Below are 18,187 nucleotides of genomic sequence, written 5' to 3'. Positions count from 1 at the left end.
TTAAAATAAAACCAGATGGCTGTGAGTCCCAGCCAGCCCTCAGTCTACATGTCCAGCTTTATCTGATGCCACTCTTCTTGCTCAGGCTGCCCAGGCCATAACCTGTCAGTTCTGAGAAACTTTAAGCTCTTTCTTATCTTAGAGCATTTGTACTTTTTATCCCCTCTACCAGAATATGATCATTCCCTAGCTCTTTGCAAGGCTGGCTCCGTCTTCTTCCTTCAGGTCTCAGCAAAACTTCACCTCTTTAGAGAGGCCTTACTTAACCACTCAATCTAAATTAGATCTTCCTTCACCACTACTCTCTGTCACATTATTCAGTTTATTTTATACCTTACTATAATTTATAATTATCTTGTTTGTTTATATTTATATAAATATACTTACTTGTTTATTATGATAAGAAATTAACTTGAATGAATATTTAAAGATATGTGAAGGCATATACCCACTCACATTCTATTCTATTCTATTCATGTTATAATTCCACTTCTTTGAGAAACTGGTGGATAGAATATAATTTTTTTTTTTTTTTTGCAGTACGTGGGCCTCTCACTGTTGTGGCCTTTCCCGTTGCGGAGCACAGGCTCCGGACGCCCAGGCTTAGCGGCCACGGCTCACGGGCCCAGCCGCTCCATGGCATGTGGGATCTTCCCGGACCGGGGCATGAACCCGTGTCCCCTGCATCGGCAGGCGGACTCTCAACCACTGCACCACCAGGGAAGCCCCATAGAATATAAATTTTAATAATCTTGCTTCATAAACAAAATAAGATTTTGATTAGGAGAGTAATTTCTTGAAATTGAAATTTTAGGAAGAGAGTGATATGAAATTTGGATTGGTGAAGAAGAACATGGAATTAGAAATCTCTATTTGAATATAGTCTCTCTTTGATTCTAAACTGCCCAATTTTTTTTTTTTTTTTTTTTTTTTTTGCGGTACGCGGGCCTCTCACTGCTGTGGCCTCTCCCGCTGCGGAGCACAGGCTCCGGACACGCAGCCTCAGCGGCCATGGCTCACGGGCCCAGCCGCGGGGCATGTGGGATCTTCCCAGGCCGGGGCACGAACCCATGTCCCCTGCATCGGCAGGCGGACTCTCAACCACTGCACCACCAGGGAAGCCCTGCCCAATATTTTTAAGTGCTGAATAATTTTAAGTGCCATTGTTTGATTTAAATGTCTAACCTCTGAAATTATATTTTGTATTATTAACATGACACCTCTCTCATTTTTACGACCAATACATTTATGTTTTATCAGCTGTTACTTTCAGGCAATTCTCCTAGTGGTATGATAAAGAACTCAGTATTTTTGCAGATTCTGTCCTCTCCCAATCATTGCCCTGACTCAAGAGTCATAGGATTCATTTAAATTTAATTAGACCAAAAACAAGGCTACATAAACCAGCCTACCAAACCAGGGAGCAGATGGAAATTGTCTGCCAGTAATCTAAAGGATGTCCCTGGCATGACAGAATTTTAAAACTGGAAGATATCTTAGAGATCATGTAATAATCCAAAGCGCTCATTTTAAAGGGGGTGAAACTGTTGTTCTAACAGGTTTACAGACTTACTCTTCCGAAAATAAAAGATAATATCCTAATCTGGTCATTCAAGTCATTGTCAGAAGACCCTTATGGAATTGTATATTAAATCTGTATCATATCAAAATCTGGAACACAGGGCTTTTGTGTCATAAATCCATGATTTTCAGTATAGTAAGATAACGCCTCCTTCTCCCTCCTTTCTAGCACCTTTGGAGCCTTAAGTCTTTTCAAATTATTCCAGTGACCTCTGCTGTTCCTGAGATAGTATCAACACTTCAATATTTTCTTGTTTTAAAAAATGGTTTGATTTACTAACATGCCAAACTAATAGTACATAAACTCAACAGAACACATTTCATATTGGCACCTCCTTCAAGTCTATTAGCCCAAGGTGGGTTACTAGCTGCACAGAACTTAAATTTTGTTAAGATTCTTTGAAAAAGTTACTTGTAGATTTGACGGGTGTTGTGAGTAAAGAAGATGGACATCTCTTTGTAGAATAAATCGGTACCCAAATCGATAATGCTGTGGTGGGCTGGTGGCAACGCTGATTAAGCATTTATGGGGCTCAAGTCCATTGTAGCCACTGAGCACTCTGATGCACAAAACATTTTAGAAGCTAGAAAGAATTCAGTACCCCCTTATAGAAGGACTTGCATTTCACATAGTTAAGGGGCCCAGGGCAAGGCTTTATAATCTATTTGCTCCATATAACTTGGATATGTCACCACAGCAGTTTTCCCAGCTGCTGCTGACAGCCTCACTTGCCTGTTCAGACAGTGATGGACCCTAACCATCTCCTTGTTTAGAGTTTAAAACATGCCCATAAGACGACAGGGGCCTTGAAAGCCCATTTAGATCCTTTCCTCTCTTCTGGCGGAACCACACCCAAACCATTCCAACCAGATGAAACTCACTCCTGTTTTTACATACGTAGTAGAGAGACTCCATAACATTTCATCTGGGCACTCACAGTGGGCAGAACTCTGGTGGCAATTCCATCCCTCCCTGCAGGACTCTGACATCCCAGAGTTGCAGCCAATTTCCTTCCTGACCGCTGAAACCCAGCTAAGCAGCTCGGAGCGCTCTGCCACGACCCCCAACCGGGGGGACTGGCCTCGACCAAACGGGTGGCCCCAGCACACTTGCGGGGCGTGGCCCGGGGCTGCAAAGGTGTCCAGAAAGTAGGGGACCCTGGGTCGCAACGGGAGGGGCAGGGTGGGCGCGCGCCGCTCTCGCGAGAGCTCACGGGGTAGGGGCAGCGAGGGGCTGGAGGCGAAGTGGCGGGGGAGCAGCGCTGCGGTCGCGGTGGTTGTTCTCTTTGGAGGAGGCGAGTGGCCCTTTCTCCGCCCCTTTTTGCTTCTCCTCCCACTGAGTGATTCAAGCCTTGCGCTTCCCACTTCCGCACCCTCTGCCAGCCATTGGAACTAGCAAAGCCGAACAAGTTGCGGCCGCCGAGCAGCCGGCGCTCCCCGCCTCCTCATCCTCTCCTCCTCCTCCTTCTTCTCCTTGCCTGGCCGCCTACGTCGCCGCCACCCCGAGGCCTCGCGACCGCCGAGCCCGCAACCCACGCCACGGCCGACATGAGCTTCTTGTTGTGAGTAGCCAGGCCCAGCGCGCACCGGCTTTGTTCAGGAGACCTGGGCCGCGGGTCCCCCACCCTTCTCCCAGCTTTGCCCCTAGCTGCTTGACCCGGGCGTTCCCACCCACCGGGTCTCGGGGAACCTGCCCCGAATGCTCGCGTTGCCTGACCGCCGCCGCCTCCCCGGCCCGCTTCGAGCAGGCGGGGAATCCTCCGGCCCCCAAGGAGGCTCTTTCTCCCCGGACCCGAAGTCCCGACACACACCGATGCCTGCGTCCGCAATTCTCCATCACCCCAACCTTTCCTCTTGCTCTTCTCTTGCGTTTGTTTGTTTGCACGCTCTATATAGATACCTCCCACTCTTCCGCAGGACCCGTATCCGACGCGTGCCCGGTCGTCTGCCTCCGTCTCCCCTGTTCATTGCTTTTATTTCTGTATCCCAAGCACAGAAGATAGAGCTTCTACTTTCTTCCGTCACCCTAGGACCCTTTTCATACCCCACTTAGGTTTTAGGAGTGGGAAGTTGGGGTGACAAGTCTTGTGGATTTGACACAACGCGGCTGCTTGCGCGTCAGGATCCTCTGGTGACAACCTGGGGTCTTGGGGACTGGAGCGCCTTGCTTTCCCGAGGTGCCCCTCCTCCCAGCGTGCTACCCTGAAGAGTATGGGCTCTGTCTTTTTAGACAACCACCATATAGGGTCTGGGTAGTGTGCCCTGGGTTGATTAGAGAGTTGTTTTGCAAATCATTTGTAAATGCCAACTCAACGTCACATTTAGTGCTCGTCATTATTTCCCTTATCGTTTATTGCAGACGAGTTGAGGGGGATGGGCAGAAAGATGGGGTGGCCGGATGGGAGTATGGTGGCAGCAGACAAGCCTCAGGTCCTCCGAAAACAGGACCTTACAACCTGGGGAATTACTCTTTTGAAGGCTTCGCTGTGATTCACCTCTGTTTAATCTGGTTAGAAAGCTAATAAAAACTCGGAGATTGAAACCCACCCCATATGCTCCTTTACCGTTGTGGAGAAAATTAGCATTTAAAGATTTTCTTCTTTCCCCACCTCCCATAATTTTTCGTCATCACATTGGCACCTGAATCCTGAGAATTTAATTAACCCTTATTTTCACAAGCTTATATCTAGAATGTTAATCCTTTTTAGGGTGTTTAAGCAAAACTGAGCCATCACAGAGGCTAACCGGCAGGTGGACTTGCTAATATTTCTAATACGCATAGGGGGTGCCTGGCTTGTGTCAACGTGCCTAACACATTTGAGCTTATGAAACCTCTTTCTTAGGCTCATCCTAGAAGTTGATTCTGAGTTTGTCAGATAGGTAGTACTAGATGAGAGGACTGAGTGATTTCATAAATGTCTTTGCTTCCTATTTTAGTTTGAATCAAGATAGCCAAGCATCTCCACTTGAAACTTCTCATCTTGAGTATTTTTTGCATTGCTGTTTTTTGATTTCTTCAAGAATTTAAAAGCTGTCTTTGAAATAGCAATGTAGATGTGTCCTTGACTGCTTCTGATGGGCCTGTGTCTCTTGGAACTCATAGCTAAAATTGTTTGAAGCAGGGAAGAACCATATTTGGCTGAAACTAGGGGATAGAGAAGGTTTGGGTGGTATTTTCTGAATATAAATACAATAGTATCCTGCTTTTCCATGGCTCAGTAATAATTACAGAAATGTAATGGATAAGTTCATTATCCTGAAGCATATTAGCTGCATAAGAAGAATCTTGCCATAACTAATGTAGATAGCACATTAGAGGGTTTGTACTATTTGGAACACAATTTTTCAGTCAGGTCACACGTAGCAGTTAATAAATTCTCAAGATATTTTGCCCGTGTGCTGCTTGACAGTCCAAAAAAGTTAATCTAATATTTTTGGTTTTGATTTTTGTCCACTGATCGTTTAAAATCTGAAGTGAACACCTCGTAAGTAGAAATAATTATTACCAGAAGTGAAAGAACAAAGTTTTGGTTATTATCTATTATTTGGTATAATTTCCTGAATATTATTTCTGTACCAACAGATAAGCAGAGAAAATAAGAGTTGCAGTTTAGGAGTTAAATACAAATATTTCTCTCCAGTTCTTGGAAGCTTATTTGTAAAGCGGCTATAAGTGGATGAAACTGCAAAAATAAGGGCAATGTGAGATAGGGTTATGAAGTTGATGACTCATAACTCTTGAGGGCTTTAAGATAGAAGAAAAGAATTATTGATTTAAAAAACATCATTCAGGGCTTCCCTGGTGGCGCAGTGGTTGAGAGTCCGTCTGCCGATGCAGGGGACACAAGTTCGTGCCCTGGTCCGGGAAGATCCCACATGCCGTGAAGCAGCTGGGCCCGTGAGCCATGGCCGCTGAGCCTGCGTGTCCGGAGCCTGTGCTCCGCAGCGGGAGAGGCCACAACAGTGAGAGCCCCGTGTACTGCAAAAAGCAAAACAAAATAAAAAACATCATTCATTGTGCAGGCACTGGTGTAGGCACTGGTTCAGAATAAATTTGCACTGCTTTGATTCTAACTGGGACAAACCTTTGGTTGTGCTGCATATTGGCCTGTGTGTGTCTTCAGATTAAGCTAAACTCCCAGATAGTGCATACAAAAACTTCACAGGAACCTAATTTAACTTTATAGACTCAAATCTTTAAACACATCCGTAGTACCTTCTGTGTGCTAGGCATTGTGCAAGATGTGAGACTCTAGAAATGGTAGACAGTGTATAAACAGTCATCTGTAATAGACGCAATACAAGCATAGGGGTCCAAAGAATACAGAGCATTGTGTTCTATTTGAGCAGGGGGAAGATTTCATGGAAGAAGTGATGGATAGTTAATGGAAGGTATAACAAGAGTTCTCTAAAAGGGTAAGGGGAAATGGGAGATTTCAGTTAGAGGAAACATCATGGGGGCATGAAATTGCCTGTGAATTCTCCATTTTCAGGTTTGTTCAAGAGGCTGTAGAATTTGGGAGCTAGATGGGGTCTATCAGTAGCACAGCTTACTCCTCTCTTTTTTGCTAAAGTGGCAAAATCACCAACCTCACGTTACTGGCCTAAGTATTGGCCTGGGTAGAATTGGAACACAGGTCTCTTGACTTAGGGTTTTTCCTCTCCTGACATTTTATGCGTATAAAATTGAGGGAGATTTAGGATCAGAGTGAGTTCTTAACAGTCATTCAAAAACTATATAGAGTGTTCTCTATGTTTCTAGCATTTTTAGATTGCAAGTCTCTTCTGACATGGAATTCCACAGAAACATTTGACTAGGAAAAAACCAAGGTGTAATTTCCTAATGTAAGACTGCTTGGTTGGAACAGAGTTAGAACAAATATAGTTAACTTTAAAACAGAAGTTTGTAGGAAGGTGGTTTAGGAATGAGAATGAATATAAACCAGGTCTGTTTCTGTATAGGAAGAAACAAAGAGGTTGGGAAAGGAAGGAAATATTTATTGAACATTATGCTAGACAGCTGCCATTTGTGTTTTCAGAAGAATAGCAATTTGGGAAAGGGGACACAGGGTTTTAGCTGTGTTTATATGTCTCTCTGTGTCTCCTTCTACTTCTCTCTTCTCTCTTACCTCCTTCTTTCCTCCAAACACCTCCCCCCACCCCGCCCCCCATACCAGCATTTTGTTCTCAGGCAGATGATTCAACTGATTTTAGTGCTTCAATATCCTCACCTGTAAAAGAAATTAATAATAAAAATAGCCTGCTAAGTGCTTACCATGTGCCAGACACCAAATGCTTTAGATAAGTAACTCAATTTAATAACTAGCAGGAGCCCCATTTTTACAGATGAAGAGACTGGCAAAGAGATGTTAAATAATTTGTTCAAATTATGTAGCTAGTCAGTGGGGTCGCTGGGATTTGAATCCTGGCAGTCTAGATCCAGAGAACCTACCTCATATTGCCGTATATCTAATTGATAAAATTATATAAAAAGGTGGTATTCATATAGGCCTTGTTTTTAAGAGAAATCTTTCATGACCAGGTATTAATATCTCATACTGTGAGGACTGCTTTCTAAGCGTCATCAGGAATATAATGGTGGAAGAGAAAATAGAAACCTTTAAATTTAAATAATACTTTAAGATTATTTTTGACTTTTATTTTTAGTGTAAGAATAATACTAGTTGATTCACTTTGTTATACAGCGGCAACTAACAACAATGTAAAGCAATTATACTCCAATAAAGATGTTTAAAAAAAAAAGAAAGAATAATACACATGTTGGAGTAATCACAAAATACTTTTAAGAAAAGGAAGAAAATAAAAATCTCTCATAATCACACCTTCAGAGATAACTATTGTATTTTGTGATATCACTTCCTAATCTTTTCTGTCACGTTTTTGTTTGTACATATGTAAAAATACACAAATGGATCCCTACTGTCCATAGACCAGGTTTTTCACTTGTGAATTTTTTATGTCAGTATACTTCTACAGCATCACTTTGAGTGGCTGTTGACCAAGTATTATCTTTGCAGTTTTGTTATCTGACCAACCAATTTAATAAGTTATGCTTTTTCGGGGGTGGGGGGGAGGGAGTTGAAGTAAGTATGGTCATCTTTTCAGAATTATAGTTTTGGGAATTGAAAATATCAATACTTGGCTGTCCTTAGTTTACTCTTACCATCTGATACAGGATTGCTTTTGTTTTACATTACAGAGTGCAAAATAATTACTATGTGATTACTTTTACCATTAACGACTTTTTTTCCTTGATGTACTTGAAGAGTTTTTGTATCTTTGGAGTTTCTGATATATGAAAGCACATGTAGTACTTGTCTTCAAATGTATATTTGACTAGGAGGTTTTGAAGCAGAATACTTGTGTTACTTCTTGAAAAATACAAGAAAAATGGTACCTATTAGGAATGTTAAGTCTATAGAGAAGTTTTAAACTCTCCTTTCTTCCAACATTCCATTTTTTAAAAGATTGAGATATAATTGATGTATAACATTAGTTTCAGGGGTATAACTTCCATTTTTGTTTTGTATCAATTAACTAACTTAAGGCCATCGTTTATAGCATGCTTAATTAAAGTGTAGCTGTGAAACCTGTTCATTTGCAGAAGTGATTTTTAAGTTTTATTTTGAAACATTTTCAAATTTTTAGAAAAGCTGCAAAGAATAGCACAAAGAACTCCCATATATTCCTTATCCAGATAACCCATTTAGTTTCATTAGTTGCTCCAATAATGTCATCCTCAGCAAAAGGATCCAGTCAGGAATCATGTATCATACCCAGTTTTGTGCTGCCTTCTTCAAACTGAAACATTATCTTAGTTTTTCCTTGACTTTCAGGATTTTTATATCTTTGAGGACTACAGGCCAGTCATTTTGTAGAATATCTCTCAGTTTGAGTTTGTCTGGTGTTTCCTTGTGGTGAGACCTGGTTGTGCATTTGAGGCACAAGTATCACAGGTGTGATACATGTTTTTCTTACAGCATCTTATCAGGTGCACATAATGTATGTTTGTCCATTGTTGGAGGTGATTCTTTTTTTTTTTATTTTTTTATTTTTTTATTTTTTTAACATCTTTATTGGGGTATAATTGCTTTACAATGGTGTGTTAGTTTCTGATTTATAACAAAGTGAATCAGCTATACATATACATGTGCTCCCATGTGTCTCCCCTCTTGCGTCTCCCTCCCTCCCACTCTCCCCCTCCCACCCCTCCAGGCTGTCCCAAAGCCCCGAGCTTATATCCCTGTGCCTTGCGACTGCTTCCCCCTAGCTATCTACCTTACTACGTTTGTTAGTGTGTATATGTCCATGACTCTCTCTCGCCCTGTCAAAACTCACCCTTCCCCCTCCCCATATCCTCAAGTCCGTTCTCCAGTAGGTCTGCGCCTCTATTCCTGTCTTATCCCTAGGTTCTTCATGAGGAGGTGATTCTTTTGATGAAAGTGTCTATAAAGATTGTCCAGTATAAAGTTATTACATATTTTTTCTTTTTGTGATTACTATTTTGTTGGGCGCTATTTTGAGATTATGTAACTATCCTTCCATTTTCACCTACTAGTTTGAGTGTTCATTGATATTTCTTATCTGTATTACTACTATGATGCTTGCCAATATTCTAATTCTGTCATTGCTTTTGTATTTATTATTTGACATTTTTACTGTAAGGGATCACTTATTCTTCCCATTTAATTTTTTTTTTAGTATGTGTGAACTCATGGGTTCCTATTTTATTTAATGAGTTATAATCTGTAATCATTATTTATCTTGGTGCTCAAATTGTCTCAGTTTTAGCTAGTTGGAGTCCTGTTCAGGCTGGCTTCTGTGTCCCTTTGATTTGTTCCTGTCTTTTTCTGAGTACTCCATTACTTTCTGGCACAATCAGATATTCCAGGTTTATCTTTTTTAAAAAAATGTATTTATTTAATTAATTTATTTTTGGCTGCATTGGGTCTTCGTTGCTGTGTGTGGGCTTTTTCTAGTTAAAGTGAGCAGGGGCTACTCTTCGTTGCGGTGCACAGGCTTCTCATGTGGTAACTTCTCTTGTTGCGGAGCACAGGCTCTAGGCGCGTGGGCTTCAGTAGTTGTGGCACACAGGCTCAATGGTTGTGGATCACGGGCTCAGTAGTTGTGGCTCACGGGCTCTAGAGTACAGGCTCAGTAGTTGTGGTGCAGGGACTTAGTTGCTCCACAGCATGTGAGATCTTCCCAGACCAGGGCTCGAACCCGTGTTCCCTGCATTGGCAGGCAGATTCTTAACCACTGCGCCACCAGGGAAGTCCCCCAGGTTTATGTTATACTTTCTCTGCCTCAGTCCTGGAACTGGCCATTTCTCTAAGGGCCTTGGTTCTGGCCAGTGATGAATAGTATTTGGAAACCAGAATTTAGGTGATAGGTGTGCTTATTACTATATATGTTTTGCTCTTCCCAGGCCCTCTCATTGGACAATTCTAGAAAATACATACCCATACAAATTTACATCCAAATATTTTATTCTATATCTATCCATATATACCCAATGAGTTCACACTAATTCCTGCAATTCTGAGCACAGGGTTCATCCTAGTCTTATCCATTTATGTATTTTTCACTTTCTCCTTTGTCAGTGAGAAACCTTGCTCCCATTATCCTCAATATACTTATTTGTTCAGACCTCTGTAAATATAGCTATTCTTCTAACTCTGCCTGGCCACCTTCCATGTGGCTTGGCCTCCAGCTGTCATCCAGCCACCATTACTCCTCTCCTGAGCATGTGTGGACCCCTCCTTCTGCCATATTAAGGATGAAAGTAGTCTCAGACTCCACTATGTGTGGTATGAGTGTGATAGTAATCTAATTTTTTCCCTGTGTTTAGGACCAATACCTCAGAGATGTTGGGAGGATTAGATATCCTGAACTTTACGTGTAAAAGGCCTAGCTCAATGTGCAGCAGTGATATCTAGTTCATTGTCAATATCTCAACAGTGTGATGGTTGCTTGTAGCTGTTATTATTTTTTATAAACATAGTCATCATTTCTGATTATTAAATCATAGCCAATTTCTATAGCTTTATTATCATATGTATTGGTGCTACTTTGATTTTCTGAAGTTAGAACTTAAAAGCAGGAGTTTGAAGGTAAACAAACATTATTTGGATAATAGTCTAAGTACCTCATAGTCAAGCAGCCTTATTAATATTTGTAATGGAAAGACTGAATCTTATTTTATTGCTACTATTGTTTTATTTTTTTCCCTAAGTTCTCTTGTTGTTATCAAATTGAAATTTGATGAGAATAGTTCAGTAGTTATAGTATTGGGTGTTAATTTTTGTGTGTTTCTTTGTAGAAATAGTTAATGGTTTAACTTAAATAATTTCTTAGTATTCAGTATAAACACAGAATAAAGTGGAAACAGTAGGGGTAAAAGTCTTTTATGGCAACTTTTCTGGTATCTCGATGCCCAGATCATGTTCCACACAGATGGGCAGCAGCATGACCTTCTCTTTAGAGAATCTGTTTGTTTGCTGGTGCCCTGTAGCATTAGATTTAACTAATGAAATAGCTCTTTGTTTAAAAATTCCCTGTTGGTTATAGGTTGTACTCACGTATGCCTGGTTCCATTCTCCCTAACCCTTCCCCACACCCTGCCAAATGTTCAACTGGTTCTCTTATTTTCAACTCTTAGAAATTGTACTTTTGAGTCAGTGAATAACACCGATTTGTCAAAACTGAAGTCTCAACCGGAACACAGCATTGTTTTGAGGACTGATGCTTGTGTTTCCTCTTTATTGTTAAGGACTCCCAAAGGGGTCTTATTTGTCAGAACGTTCAAGCTTTTAATCAGTCCTTTGTTAACCTTGTCAATTTTTAATTTGGGAAATGGCAAGTTATCAAGAACTGAAATTAAAAAAAATTTTTTAAGATTGTAGTTAGAGCCAAACTATACCAAAAAGTACAATTCTAAGTGGCTAGACATTTGGGAACCAAAATGTTCCTCAATTGAGCTGTATTAATTTTAGCTTTTGCCAATCTTGAGAAAGAAAAACGGAGCTGGAGGAATCAGGCTCCCTGACTTCAGACTATACTACAAAGCTACAGTAATCAATACAGTATGGTACTGGCACAAAAACAGACATAGATCAGTGAAACAGGGTAGAAAGCCCAGAGATAAACCCATGGACATATGGTCACCTTATCTTTTTTTTTTTTTTTTTTGCGGTATGTGGGCCTCTCACTGTTGTGGCCTATCCCGTTGCGGAGCACAAGCTCTGGAAGCGCAGGCTCAGCGGCCATGGCTCACGGGCCCAGCCACTCCGTGGCATGTGGGATCTTCCCGGACTGGGGCACGAACCCGTGTCCCCTGCATTGGCAGGCGGACTCTCAACCACTGTGCCACCAGGGAAGCCCTGGCCACCTTATCTTTGATAAAGGAGGTAAGAATATACAATGGAGAAAAGACAGCCTCTTCAGTAAGTGGTTCTGGGAACACTTGACAGCTGCATGTAAAAGAATTAAATTAGAACCTTTCCTAACACCATGCACAAAAATAAACTCAAAATGGATTAAAGACCTAAATGTAAGGCCAGACACTATAAAACTCTTAGAGGAAAACATAGGCAGAACACTCTGTGACACAAATCACAGCAAGATCCTTTTTGACCCACCTCCTAGAGAAATGGAAATAAAAACAAAAATAAACAAATGGGACCTTATGAAACTTAAAAGCTTTTGCACAGCAAAGGAAACCATAAACAAGATGAAAAGACAACCCTCAGAATGGGAGAAAATATTTGCAAATGAAGCAACTGACAAAGGATTAATCTCCAAAATTTACAAGCAGTTCATGTAGCTCAATAAGAAAAAAACAAACAACCCAATCCAAAAATGGGCAGAAGACCTAAATAGACATTCCTCCAAAGAAGGTATACAGATTGCCAACAATCACATGAAAGATGCTCAACATCACTAATCATTAGAGAAATGCAAATCAAAACTACAAGGAGGTATCACCTCACACCAGTCAGAATGGCCATCATCAAAAATCTAGAAACAATAAATGCTGGAGAGGATGTGGAGAAAAGGGAACTCTCTTGCACTGTTGGTGGGAATGTAAATTGATACAGCCACTATGGAGAACAGTATGGAGGTTCTTTAAAAAACTAAAAATAGAACTACCATATGACCCAGCAATCCCACTCCTGGGCATATGCCCTGAGAAAACCATAATTCAAAAAGAGTCATGTGCCACAATGTTCATTGCAGCCCTGTTTACAATAGCCAGGGCATGGAAGCAACCCAAGTGTCCATCAACACATGAATGGATAAAGAAGATGTGGCACATATATACAATGGAATATTACTCAGCCATAAAAAGGAACGAAATTGAGTTATTTGTAGTGAGGTGGGTGGACCTAGAGTGTGTCATACAGAGTGAAGTAAGTCAGAAAGAGAAAAACAAATACCACATGCTGACACATATGTATGGGATCTAAAAAAAAAAATAGTACTGAGGAACCTAGGGACAGGACAGGAATAAAGACCCAGATGTAGAGAATGGACTTGAGGATATAGGGAGGGGGAAGGGTAAGCTGGGACAAAGTGAGAGAGTGGCATGGACATACATACACTACCAAATGTAAAATAGATAGCTAGTGAGGAGCAGCCGCATAGCACAGGGAGATCAGCTCGGTGCTTTGTGACCACCAGAGGGTTGGGTTAGGGAGGGTGGGATGGAGACCCAAGAGGGAGGGGATATGGGGATATATGTATATGTATAGCTGATTCACTTTGTTATACAGCAGAAACTAACACAACATTGTAAAGCAATTATATTCCAATAAAGATGTTATAAATAAATAAATAAAAACGGGGAAAAAATTTTAGCTTTTGCTCAAATGGTAGCATGTTTATAAGCTGTTGGGAATGTATTGTCATGTGATAACTGTAGGTTCTAGAGATATCTTTACCTTTTTTTTTTTTTTTTCTCATTCAGTATTAAGAAAGTATCACTGTCATTTTATTTAGCACCGCTGGGACTAAAGGCTACTTTTGACCCTCTGGTGACAGAAGGCCACCCCCAGGACTGAGGAGATCATAACTATGCATAACTATAACTCTTTTTTTTTTAAACTTAAAATATGTTTATTTCTGAATTCTTTTTGGCCACACTGCATGGCTTGTGGGATCTCAGTTCCCCGACCAGGCATTGAACCCTGGCCATGGCAGTGAAAACATAGAATCCTAACCACTAGGTCATGAGAGAACTCCCATAACTATAACCCTTGAGAAGTCTACTTTAGACACTTAAAGTGAGGAGCTTTGGCGTCACTTAGGAGCATGTTAGAAATGCAAGATTTCAGACTCCAATCCTTGAAATAGAATGCATTTTAATAAGATCCCTTCCTTTAAAGAGCACCTTCAAGTTTTAGAAGCTTTAGACAATAGTAAGTCGATGGATGCCTGTGTATTGAGTTAAGTAATTCAAAGTAAGGTAAAGGAGAAAAAAAAATCCTTGGGATTCAGTATAATACTACCTCTGTCTTTGAGAGACTCTGTGAGGCCCTGACAAAGATTCTTTGCCTGGCCAAACTTTGGTCAGGTCTTGAATTCTAATAGGTCCATCTGTGCACTTCCTTGTAAAGTCTAGTTTTAGCAAGAACCCTGCTAGTCAGGTTAACCACAATCCCCTACCACCATCAACATCTGATCAGCTTCCTCCTCCGCCACCATCCCTCAGGTGATGTATGGATCACCCCTGCCTGTCTTCAGCAAGAATCCTGTTACGTCAGGGGCTTCCCTGGTGGTGCAGTGGTTAAGAATCTGCCTGCGAGTGCAGGGGACATGGGTTTGAGCCCTGGTCATGGAAGATCCCACATTCCGCGGAGCAACTAAGCCTGTGCACCGCAACTGCTGAGCCTGCGCTCTGGAGCCCACGAGCCACAACTACTGAGCCCACGTGCCACAACTACTGAAGCCTGTGTGCCTAGAGCCCGTGCTCGGCAACAAGAGAAGCCACCGCAATGAGAAGCCCGCGCGCCCCCGCTCCCTGCAACTAGAGAAAGCCCGTGCACAGCAATGATGACCCAACGCAGCCAAAAGTAAATAAATAAAATGAATAAATTTATTTTAAAAAAAAGAATCCTGTTAGGTCAGTTTAACCAGAAACACAACACCCCCTGCCCCGTCCCCTTTCCCCCCTGATATTTCCTCTTAGTCATTTTTCTATCCACTCACCCCCACACCCTGCTTCTTCGTTATACATTCCCTCTTGCCCATGCTGTATTTGGAGTTGAACTCCGTCTCTCTTCCATACTGTAAAATCCCATTGCAGTAGTCCCTATATCTACCTCATTGTTCCTGAATAAAATCTGCCTTACCATCTTTAACAAATGTCAGTGAATTTTTTTTTAAATTTTCTTTAATAGCCCTCAAGGTTAGGTTCTCTGGTTGTCTTTGCACACTTGTAATTATTTATAATTATTATTAAAGATCTTTTCCCCCTTCCTGGACTGTAAGTTTCATAAGGTTTGTTCACTGTTTTATTTCCCAGCATGTTAGTACCTTGCTTGGCAAATATGTCCTCAATATGTAAGTATTTTTGATAGACTAAAGGTTGTCATGGAAAGAACAGTGGCCTGTGAGTGAGGACACCTGGGTTTCAGAGTCTTTGGTCTGTCACTAGCCATGTGACCTTGGGCACGTCACTTAATTTCTTCTGTTTGCTCTGTTTACTGGGAGGATAGGAATGCCTATTCCGTTGGGTAACTGCAAGAATTAAACGAGAGAATGTATATGGAGGTTTTCAACAACCAGAGGGTCCTGTGCAAACACTGTTAGTATCCTTGCTCATGAAATTCCCAAGCCCAGTATGTAAACTCTTTCTGAATTCAAATGTTGTTTAGCTGTGTTGACAAATGCATGGTATTGCTGCATAATATAATAAATATTTATTGGAGTCTCCTGTGTATAAGCAAAGTGTTATTAGGTGTTGGTGGTAGGAGGAGAAAGGTAGGGATTCAGAAATAAATAAGATGTGGTCTCTGTCCTCAAGAATCTTAAAATTGGAGACCAGCATATTACATGGATGTACTCTTCAGTAAAATTGTTGTAAACTCGTTAGTTTTAAGTCCACTGGCTAATGAAGGTTAAAGATTATTGATATTATTGATATTCCAGTGAGAATACTTCTTTGGATGTAGGTGTGAAATAGTTGCATTCGGTATTTATAAAAGTTACGTGTCTGGTATATTCATGTATTCAAAACAGCAGAAGTTTTGCAAATATGTACTTCTGTATTTTTAGGCAGAGGCCTAAAATATGAATTTGGGGGCCAGCCTTGCTTAATTTTGCACTGTTGCCACTATTGCTCCACTCCAGCATCGTGTTTTTTTTTTTTTTTTTTTTTTTTTTTTTTTTTTTTTGTGGTAGGCGGGCCTCTCACTGCTGTGGCCTCTCCCGTTGCAGAGCACAGGCTCCGGACGCGCAGGCTCAGTGGCCGTGGCTCACGGGCCCAGCCGCTCCGCGGCATGTGGGATCTTCCCGGACCGGGGCACGAACCCGTGTCCCCTGCATCGACAGGCGGACTCTCAACCACTGCGCCACCAGGGAAGCCCAGCATCGTGTTTTTTAATAGGGAAAGGAGGCGGCTGGAATCCTTTGGCCCACTTTCTTCCTGCAGTTTACTTGGGCTTCTCAGGTAGGGATTAGAATGGGCTGGAAGTGATTGGCAGAGTCCCAAGGCATAAAGAGCACCCATGATAATGCTGTTTGTTAACACTACAGCCTCATCTGCTCCTTCCTTCCGTGTATTCCCTGCGCTGAGCTTAGCCATTTTATTTGCATTTCTTTCAACATGCATTTTTCCCACTTCTGCCTGCTTTTTTAAGTGCTGATCCTGTTCTGGCTGGAGCCCTTCTCCATCCCACCTCCATTTCTTTAGTTCAGGAGCCAACTCTTTTTCCCTGACCTCTGTCCCCTTACCAATTTGTTCGGTACCATTTCAGTGTCCTCCATAGTCCTTATTATAGCTCGTATCAAAAAGATATTGTACTTGTCAGTTTTCAGGCCTTTCTTCCTCATCAGAGTATGTGACCTCTTTGAAGATGCAACAGTTTCAAAAATTATTTTTAAATCTCTACCATCTAGCATAGTGCCTGTTGTATATTACATACTTGGTAATACAATTTTTTAAATATGGTATCACATGTGGAATCTAAAAAAATGATACAAATGAATTATTTACAAAACAGAAATAGACTCACAGACTTAGAAAACAAACTTATGCTTACCAAAGGGGATGGGGCGGGGAGGTGCAGGGAGAGATAAATTAGAAGAAAAAAAAAATTTTTTTTAACAAGTCAGTGACATTTTCAAGTATTTACATGGTGGTAGGTGGAGGAGATATGAGTGATTCCCTTCATTCTGCTCTAATTTTTCCCTTCCAAAGACTTTTGGGGAGCTAGAAATAGGTGGCTGTTGAGCACAGAAAGATTTGGAACACCTATTTATTGGATCTTTATTTTACAATTTTGTAGAGACCTTGTTGTTTTACCCTTTTTTCAAGAATCGATATATGCCAGGCACATTCCCTATCTGCCACTGTAAATTGTGTTCCAGTAGCAGTGAATGTGAGTGCTCATATCCCTGCATCTCCACCAGCATCGCACAGCTAGGAATAATAATTGTGAGAGCTTCTTGGGCTTCAAATATATATATATAAATATATATGTATATGTGTAAATATATATAAATATATACATATATATGTAAATATGTCTTTACATATAACCAAGTAAACAGGTTAATAGTAAAGATTCTTCCAAAGAATTTCTGTCCTCTTTCTCTCTTTTCCTTCCTTCTCTCTCTTTTTTTTTTTTTTGTAAATTTTTTGGCCACGCCACGCAGCATGTGGGATTTTAGTTCCCAAACCAGGGATCAAACCCACAACCCCTGCATTGGAAGCACGGAGTCTTAACCACTGGACCGCCAGGGAAGTCCCTCTTCCTTTATTTTTTAATTGAAGTATAGTTGATTTACAGTGTTGTGTTAGTTTCTGATATACGGCAAAGTGATTCAGTTATACATATATATATTCTTTTTCATATTCTTTTCCATTATGGTTCATTACAGGTTACTGAATATAGTTCCCTGTTCTGTACAGTAGGACCTTGTTGTTTATCTATTTTATATATAGTAGTTTGTGTCTGCTAATCCCAAACCCCTAATTTATCACTCCTCCACCCGCTTCCCCCTTTGGTAAGCATAAGTTTGTTTTCTATGTCTGTGAGTCTGTTTATGTTTTGTAAGTAAGTTCATTTGTGTCATATTTTAGATTCCACATACAAGTGATATCATATTGTATTTGTCTTTCTCTTTCTGACTTACTTTACTTAGTATGATAATCTCTGGGTCCAGGCATGTTGCTACAAATGGCATTATTTCATTCTTTTTTATGGCTGAGTAGTATTTCATTGTGTGTGTGTGTGTGTGTGTGTGTGTGTACACACACACACACACACACACACACACACCCCCCATATTTTCTTTGTCCATTCATCTGTTGATGGACATTTAGGTTGTTTCCATGTCTTGGCTATTGTAAATAGTGCTG

General features: G+C 41.0%; 1 protein-coding gene across 1 annotated transcript in view; it reads left to right on the top strand.

Annotated features, from left to right (window-relative positions):
* Positions 1–2,973: 2,973 nt before the first annotated feature.
* The window catches only part of MOB1B (MOB kinase activator 1B), a 52,415-nt gene continuing 37,201 nt past the window's right edge, over positions 2,974–18,187 (top strand). The window contains exon 1 of the mRNA XM_065877777.1: positions 2,974–3,143. Within this exon, the coding sequence (XP_065733849.1) occupies positions 3,130–3,143 (14 nt within the window). The 5' untranslated portion in view covers positions 2,974–3,129. The remainder of the gene's footprint in view (positions 3,144–18,187) is intronic.

Source organism: Phocoena phocoena, chromosome 5 (assembly GCF_963924675.1).
Source record: "Phocoena phocoena chromosome 5, mPhoPho1.1, whole genome shotgun sequence".
NCBI lineage: Eukaryota > Metazoa > Chordata > Mammalia > Artiodactyla > Phocoenidae > Phocoena > Phocoena phocoena.
The sequence above is the reverse complement of the archived record's forward strand: the minus strand, read 5'-3'. Positions and strand labels throughout refer to the sequence as shown.